This window comes from Henckelia pumila, chromosome 3, assembly GCF_033568475.1.
Source record: "Henckelia pumila isolate YLH828 chromosome 3, ASM3356847v2, whole genome shotgun sequence".
Lineage (NCBI taxonomy): Eukaryota > Viridiplantae > Streptophyta > Magnoliopsida > Lamiales > Gesneriaceae > Henckelia > Henckelia pumila.
In genome coordinates this window covers 70,340,401-70,349,190 of record NC_133122.1, presented here as the reverse complement: position 1 = coordinate 70,349,190, position 8,790 = coordinate 70,340,401, and the positions used below count along the sequence as shown (strand labels likewise).

The 8,790-nt window shown below is 34.6% G+C and overlaps 1 protein-coding gene across 4 annotated transcripts; it reads left to right on the top strand.

The window, feature by feature from the left end:
- The first annotated feature begins 764 nt into the window (after positions 1-764).
- LOC140891444 (methyl-CpG-binding domain-containing protein 2) lies at positions 765-8,429 on the top strand. Of its 4 annotated transcripts, none has more exons than XM_073299933.1 (6): positions 765-870; positions 2,363-2,517; positions 2,609-3,260; positions 7,229-7,282; positions 7,407-7,579; positions 7,947-8,429. In XM_073299933.1, the coding sequence occupies exons 3-6, from the start codon at positions 2,617-2,619 to the stop codon at positions 8,234-8,236; spliced, it is 1,161 nt and encodes a 386-aa protein (XP_073156034.1). In that variant the 5' UTR covers positions 765-870; positions 2,363-2,517; positions 2,609-2,616; the 3' UTR covers positions 8,237-8,429. The 4 variants fall into 4 exon arrangements, with proteins under 4 accessions (XP_073156034.1, XP_073156030.1, XP_073156032.1 ...); XM_073299929.1 differs by having other exon boundaries at positions 2,363-2,532; XM_073299931.1 differs by having other exon boundaries at positions 769-870; positions 2,372-2,532.
- The last annotated feature ends 361 nt before the right edge of the window (positions 8,430-8,790 follow it).

Genomic DNA, 8,790 nt, shown 5'->3' with positions numbered 1-8,790 from the left:
TTTCGAAAATATTGAGAAGATATTAGTGGCATATTACTATATACTAATATATAAAAACTCTTGTGAGATGATCTCACGTGACAATTTTGTGAAACAGATTTCTTATTTAGATCATACAAGAAAAAATATTAATTTTTAAAGTCGAAAAAATTACATTTTGTTGTAAATATGAACATGTTTGACCCGTCTCACGATCATTAACCGATAAAAATATATGAGATCGTCTCACAGAACAACTATTCATACTAAAAATATTACGAAGTTACCATGTATTTACTTGATTTTACTAAATTATGTGCTAACTTCGCAAAAATTAAGTAAATATTGTGAATAATTTTGCGAATTCAACACATAATTTACTGCATTTTTGTTTGAAATTACAAAATCAGAAGGTAAATTGATGTAATATATATATATATATTTATTTTGAGTGAATTGATGTAATGCATGTAGTCTATTGAGTGTGCTTAAAGGGATACATTTTGATTTTTTTAAAAAGGAATAAAAAAGGATACACTTTGGAAAAACTATTTTCTTAAGAAAATAATGCATAGTTGGACTTTTATAAACTAAAAAAATAAAAATGTATAGCTTTTATCACTTTTATTCAATTTATGTTTAAACAATAAAATATTATTTGAAATATTATATTCAAATACACATTGATTTGTTTAATTTTTCTACGGAAAAAAAAAAAGCATTTGGAAAAATTGCTTTATTACAGTAATCTCGAATATCGAGATTTTCCACAATTTACTGTCTTTAATGAAGAAATCCAATGTAAAACAACGTCCAATTCCATTCTACCTCCCTTCTTCTCTCACATCCCGAGGAGGGGAAAACATCCGCAACACAGCATTACAGGAGCAGGTAGAAAGGATTCTTTGCACCAGATTGGCTTAGTTTCATCGAATGAATCGTGGGTTTTGTTTAATTTCAGTTCTGATCCCTCCGATCCTTTTCTGTGCAATTTTCACTGGCCATTTTGGGACTTTATGTTTATATCTCTGTCTCTGTGCTCAACTGTTAGATGATTTTTACTCGGTTTATCTGTATGTTTTGCTGCTTTGGTTGGATCTTTGATGTTAGTACTCGGGGTTTGGTATGATTCTGTTGTTCTTAGATTTCTTGTGCATTTGAGTGTCTGTTTTTTTGTTGTTTTTGGGTAATGTGGTGAATGTTTGAGTTATTTTGTTGAATGAATGAGTTTTGTTTTGCGTGCGTGTTTCATTTTTGTAGATTCTGGAAATGGGTTTTGTTTTGAACATTCTAATGCTACCTTTAAGTATCCTCTTTTTCTTTTTCCCTTGAAAATGATTTTATTTGTCAGGTAGTATTGTTTCCAGTAGTTGAAATACGAATTATTTGCTTCTAAAATTTTATTTTTTCTTGGCTATAGTATGCTTCTGTGGTCTGTGTCACTTGAGGCTGTGTTTCTTCATGTCTCTTTTTACCAATGAGGTTCTAATTTTCTAATAACTGCTATTAGCTTTCAAGAAAGATACGTTTTGGCATTGGACATGGAATTGATTGTCTTTTTCGATTGTAAGCTCAAAGGCGACCTGAAAAGCTAATTGCTTGAGCTATGTTATTCTCGAAAGAGTATCATCTGTCCATTTTTTAGTCACGATGTTTTTATAAGTATTGTAAACTGGTTCTGTCGGATTGAGGCATAGATATCTGCCAGTAAAACATAAATCTTTTGCCATATGCCGTGGGCTATTCCATTTTTGTTCTTGTAGTTTCAGAAGAAAAGGTCTGACTCTTGGTTTATCGATGTTCGAAAAGGACTTGTTCTTTTGATTATTCCGTTACAAAATAATTTGTGTAGCATAAGTTTCGTGAAAACTGAATTGAACGCATTGCCACAATTTACACATCTGATATCTCATGGCATGCGGTAACTTACCTTTTATTTATGACAGTGGTTTACAGATGCTGGAACTAACTTTGAATTCAAACAAAGTTGGTTTGAATATTTAATGACTCTTGGCTTCCTACTCTGTCAGCTTTGTTGTTTAATGGGCCCACTTTGTTGAACGGAGTGTCCGTATTAATTTACTATGGAGTCATCAACCACTATATTTTGTATTTTCTTCGCCACCTATACATCTCAAGGAGCATTCATGTATTTTTGGCTTCAAGGGATGGTAATAAAATCGACCTAATTGCCCTTTGAATTCATTTTCAATCTGAATTGTTCTTTGTATATTTGAATAACTCGTTTATGTTTATCTATTATTATTTGATAGATTTACGGAAAATAAATTGGTGCATCTAGCATGGTTAATGTTCATCAGTTAATTAAATCCTACATTTTTCGCTTCATTTGGAGGGACTTACAAATGGATACTTAAATCAGTTTCTGCAGATTTTTACTTCTATTACCTTGAGGAGGAGAGGTAACTGATCTTATTTTGCCTGTGCTGGGCATGAATCATTGGGAGAAGTAAAGAATGACCACAGCTGAATTTAGAGTTGGCATTTCTTTCAGCAATTGATACGAGATATATCCCAGTAATTTCCTAGCAGGTTAGCTTATCAAAGGTTCTGCAAATTCTTGAACGCTATTTTAAAGGTACATGTTTTATTGATTATATTGTATCAGATTAAGTGATGGAGACTGAGACAGAGCCGCGTTCATTGAAACTCACCATTAAGTTGAAGAGGAAGAATGATATTATCAATCCTTCGGCAAGTGATGATAACCTGAAAAATGTGGATGGAGAACTGAATGCCTCAAATTGTTCTATTCATCCTGCTCCGAATGGAGGAGATATTAGTCCTGCCAAAATAGAAAATAGTGGGACAGTAGATAAAGAAATTCCATCTTCTGATAATTCTCATTTGCAGTTGGTGCTTTATGATCCTGCTGTTGTTGGTGCGGGTGAAGTTGAAACTGTTCCAGACCCCATTAGTTGTACACCTCTACCTTTCCGTAGGCCGCATCCCTTTTCTAGTCAAACACCAAAGCCATCTATAGGAGCATTCACTGTTCAATGCGCCGACTGTTTTAAATGGAGACTCATTCCGACAAAGGAAAAGTATGAAGAAATACGAGAACACATAATGGAACAACCCTTTATCTGTGAAACTGCTCGAGATTGGCGGGCTGAGATATCATGTGATGTTCCTCCTGATATTACACAAGATGGCAGTAGGCTTTGGGCGATCGACAAACCGAGCATTGCTCAACCCCCTCCTGGGTGGCAACGGCTTTTGAGAATCAGAGGCGAAGGAAGCACTAGGTTTGCAGATGTGTATGTATCCATTGACTTTCAATGCTTTGTTTACTCAAAGTAATGTTTTAGGTTTTAACCGCGGGTATAACAGTTCGAGGAAGACTTGAACTCACTGGTTGCAATAATTTTGAAATTAAATCTGAAAGTAATTGATTCAAATAAATACCTAAAAGTGTAGGAATTTTATTCTAATTTAGCACCTGTCGCAAATCGAATTTTGTTTAATGTGATTCAAAATGTTCTGAACAGTAATTTATAATTATACAAATAGATTGTTCTTGCGAGTCAATCGCCTTGTGGTTATCTTTCTTCATATAATTTCACCTTATGTTTTTGTTCTCTGGTTGTGAGTGCTGTTTTACTGCACTTTTTGGTATTATAGTCACGTTTATATGATAATTTATTAACTATACATGGCCCTAGATGATTAGTTTCTCGAAAGACCAATTTGAATTAAATGTTGATTTAGTCAGTTAATTCTATATTAGATATGCGTGAAAAAATAATTTATGATCCTTTAACAGTTTAAACACTCACTCATATTCTAATTGTTGCAATACAATTGAGCGCTTCAAATATCAACCAACTATTAAAATAAACCATCAGATGACCCCTATTTCATGCTAGCTTTTTCGTTTCGTGTATTCCATCGTATTAGTTTTTCGCTGGACTTTTTCTTGCCTTGTGTTATATATGCATTTTTTTTCAGTTGATTCCTTGTATTTAGTCAATATTTGTTGAAAGCATTTACTTCAGTGGGATGAACAGTTGCAATGTAGCATCATTGTTTTAGCAAGGTGATGAAGTGTTTTAAACTGTTCTAGAATAGTGGTTGAATATATTTAGTGGAAATGAAACCTTTCATTTCGATTCAGCAAGATGGGCCAACTCCTTATTACGGCTGAGAACAGCAAAATATGCTGATCGGTTTGTCTTGCTGTAAAATAACATAGTGCATGAAAACTCTAGTTTGAATAAATATCAAGATGGAGCCATCCATTTGATTCTACTGCTACAAGGGACTGTTCCGACATTATGTTGTGGGCTTCGTCCTTTGAATGGTGATTGCCATTGCCGAATATTAGGTATTTAATCTCAATGTATGGTGAAATGGAAGTGGTGTTTCGAACGAAACAATAAAGCCCGACTCAATTGAAAGAAAATACCAAGAAAATGAAATATTAGAAATATTGAATTCTATGTTTGGATACAAGTAATAGACTTGTATTGAGTTCTAATTCAATTAAAGCATGGAAATAACTAAAATAAAAAAAAAATATTTATCATACCAAATATATAACAATCTTAAAATAGGAAATAAATAATATGTAAACTCTAAAACTTCTGCTGCATCAGCCATCAATCTCTTCCTCTTGGAAAAAACACGTCCTCGAGTTTAAGTTTGGCAGAAAATAGTCGAAAATATCAAAGTCAATGTTTTTTCAAAATATTGGAGATATTCACGCAACTTTAAAGATCAATTTTATTATCATTATTATCATTCTTGATTATAACTCTGACAGAACCAATTTTCTTTGTACTCGATCTTGTTATAAGTGCCAGTTGGAAATCTGTTCTTGCATGAATCCCCCATTACCGATTTTCCTTTATTAAACTCTTCTCAAGCCCATGTTTGTGAGAACTTATGTTGAATATTAGCCTCCTTTAGATTTTTCTAGCCTGTCAATCGCCTTGTCGTTATCTTTCTCAGAGTTGCTTTTCTCCATGCAGTTAGTATCTGCGTGTGGCAGCTTCTCTCTTCGTCCACGCCTGACTTCTTCAATCATGCTTTCATCATCTGCATGAGATTATGAAGAGTTTCATCAATGCCATGGAGAGTCGTATTTTGGCTCTGTCGATTCATTGTTCATTGCTTAAGAGTTGTTTACCACTAGAAGCATCCTCAGCCATCATATTTAGGTGAAAAACCAAAAATCCTGGTCTGTAACATTGTTTTAAGAATGTAGCATTGGCACGTAACGCTTTTAACCTGCCACGGCGTAGCGTGAATAGCGTTGTGCATTGCATAAGCTATTTGTGTCCATCAGTTAATTTATTTAATTTCAAAAGTAGAGCATACTTATATGAGTAAATAATTGAGATAATTAGCCATGAAACTATAATAATTCATATGTTATAATAAGCCAATCCAAATAACGAAAAACAACGCTACTTAGAAAGCCTCACAACTAAAACAACATAACCTAAAAATAATTGGTATCATCCAATTGTATGTCACTATCATCATCAAAACTATATATAGTTGGAAAATTCCCACTATCAAAGTTTGTTGGAGTCACAACACAATGATTTTCAGCATTCATATCCTCTTCCTCATCAACAAGACGCAATGTGGACGTTCAATTTTGGCTCAAATCTGCCTTTTTATGGGGGCCTTTGATTTTGGCCGAAATAGTGTTCCTTATTTCTTAAATAGCATGATACAACACGCTATCCGTGCAAAGACGTGCCTCTCCGTCAAATAATGTGCACTATTCATGTAAAATGCGAAGAACGAGTGTTGTGTAGCGCACTCGCTATCTAGAATGAGCTATAGCACGCTATGTAAATCACTTGTCTCGAATGCCAATTTTGGTGCAGCGGGAGGGGTGTTTCAAAACTAAATGCAACTTGACTGAGAGAAAAATACTATAAAACTGAAATGTTCTGAATGCCCTATTCTGTGTTTAGATATGAGTAATAGACTTACATGACATTCTAATTCAACTAAAATATGGAAAGATCTAAAATATAAAAATTCTAATACCAAAAACATGATAATTATAAAATAGGAAATAAATAATATGAAATCTCTTAAACTTGTGTTACATCAATGTAGGTAATGGAGGGTTCAAATAAAACCAAGTGAAAATAAAAATACTTGATTAGAATTCCGAAAATGTTAAGACATTAAAATTCTTCGTCCTCGTGTTACTAGATTTTGGAAATTTAACCTCTAGGCTCTTGCCTACGCGCAAAATTCAAATGCTACAATCCTTCAACTTGTTAGAGCAAGATTTCAGCCAAAAGCATGAGAATAGAAAGATAGAAAGGCAAAGTGATAGCACGAGCAATGCATATCTAGAGAACTTGTTTTAATCTTGAACTCAACACCTCTTATCTTTTGAATCACACCGGCATTTATATGTGTCCAAAGGTTTTAGGATGGCTCTCTATTGTTGCCATGGCTCTTTTTGAGGAGACATAGCCGTTAGAAGCCAAAACTCCACGTTTGGGACCGTGAATAAGGGTACCGTACTTTGACCTTACAAAAGTTTGTTTGCCCTACAAAATGACCATTTGACCAAACAGACATCCTTTTGAACCAACCAAACGACCTTTGGATGTTCGAACCGCATAATTGGTTCGAATTTTTAGCTTTTCATTTCTTAAGTTCTAATAATTACTTTTTAGCCTTAAATAGACTTTGAAGCTCAATAAAACTTCCGATTCATCTTAATCCAGTACTTCAAATATTTATTTCATTTTTTTTCCTTCCAATCGTGACTCAACGTATGTGATGGTGAGAAAATGAAATCTAGAGGTATCGTCAATCGATGTAGAAATTTATAATATGGCATTGAATTCATCCTGAGTTGGAATTCCTATGCGCATTTTGAAGCATTAAATGTTACGAATAGTTTCCCGACCAAATTATGTAATCAAGAGAAACTTTTTAGCCTTTTAATTGATTCCTCTGTGGCAGAATCGGCATTCTGCTTGTTGTGGAAGTTTGCACCAGAGATGACACTGCCGAATAGATTTGGGAGAATTCTTCGGAGAGGAGTTGTGGGGAAATATTTTTCAAATTGATAGCCTACTTCAATAGCTCTGATTTTATTAAACATGATTTGACAGAGAGGCTTTATCTTTTGTTGTCAGCATCGGTGTTACTTGTAATTCTATTTAAGTAGTTATTCTAGCATTAATTACTATGTAAACAATTGCGCTCTTGTTGTATTTTATTCTATCACCATTCTTTTCAGATATTATGTTGCACCATCTGGCAAGAGACTACGGTCTATGGTGGAAGTTCAGAGGTACAATTTTTTTTCACGCCAGTATAAACTTGAATATCAAATGCTGCTTCCTACGGTTTTAAAGTGGATATTTATTGTTTTCCTACATGCCTTTGTGCTGTCTTGTGACACTCTCTCTTTCAAGGTATCTTAATGAGCATCCCAAGTGCGAAGAAGAAGGGGTTCGGTTGTCACAGTTTTCATTTCAAATTCCAAAACCTTTGCAAGAGAACTATGTGAGAAAGCGACCTGCTCGTCCTGCACCTCCAAATGGTGGTGGTGATCCTAGCATGCCTGGATCTCTCAATCCCTTGGAAGGTGTAACATTTTAATATTCATGGCATTTAGGTTTCACGGTTTTAAGTTGAATCAAAATTCAAAAGGAGTATTTTGGTGTGCGCAGACTAATTGAAATGTTTTTACTGTTTCGCTACTGATACAGTCCAGTCACTGGAAAGCTTTTCTATTAAATGCACTTAGTAGACTTGCTGCATTTTCAGCCATGTTTAAAAAAAGTAATCAATGGATGTTCACGTCCATATTTTTCATGCTTTACATTTATTCTGTGATTATAAAATTTCTTGCGCTCTTGAATTATTATTGATTCGGTGAGACTTTACTGATTGTTTGTTTGAAAGACAGAGGTTGCAGTTAACTAATAATACAGGCCTATCAATCTTTGCAGTTAAGGCCATAGAATGGAGAAAACCTGATGCTGACACAGAATTGCATCCAAGTGGGCCAATGCTTTCGACGCCCAGTTTTGAGGCTCCTGGTTTGAACCCGGAAATTCAACCATCAAAAAAGAAGAAGAATTTGACAACCAATTTTGAGGCTTCTGGTATGAACCCTGAAATTCAACCATCAAAAAAGAAAAAGAAACCTAAACGAAGGGGCAGTGGTTGTTTAGTTGTTTATAATAAAAACAGGATCAACATGGATGAGACACATAGGCCTCAGCCTGGTTGCCCATAATGTAATAATGTCTGTAATCCCCCTATTTACTCATGTGCAGCCACCATGCTGCGGCCCCCTTGTTTTGCTAAGCTTTTGCAAACTTTGAACTCACATGTCGTTTCGGGTAGGTATATTTTCAAGGTTGGTGTAAGATGTATGAACTTTTATGTTTGAAAATATATGAACTTAAACTACAACTTAAAACATACAATCTTGTCTGAGTTGCTCTTGAAATGCTGGTTGCATTGGTTTCTAGGTACCCCAAATTTTAAGATTACTGTTTTATCTTTGGCTTTGTTGGGCTTTTCTTTCTTGGATATACCGAGACTTGAACTTTGCCTGATGCGGTTTTCCATGGCATATATGTTTTTTTTTTTAATAACATGGCATATATGTTATGCTGCTGTAATTTGTTAGAAAAATAAACTGTGCTTCGTTCATGTCGAGTCCGAGGGAGATTGATATGTTGTAGTGGAGTGGTTTTAGAGAATCAAGATTCTTGAAACAGAAATCCCGTGAAAAGATGGCTCTTTTCAGTTTAGGGAAGGAGGTAAACAAATGTTTAGTCCTTC

Bases quoted from the DNA above. Each gene is read 5' to 3' on its own strand.
- LOC140891444 (XM_073299933.1), top strand. From the start codon at position 2,617: ATGGAGACTGAGACAGAGCCGCGTTCATTGAAACTCACCATTAAGTTG. The intron at 3,261-7,228 runs GTATGTATCCAT...CATTCTTTTCAG, and splicing joins AGCACTAGGTTTGCAGATGT to ATATTATGTTGCACCATCTG. The intron at 7,580-7,946 runs GTGTAACATTTT...CAATCTTTGCAG, and splicing joins ATCTCTCAATCCCTTGGAAG to TTAAGGCCATAGAATGGAGA.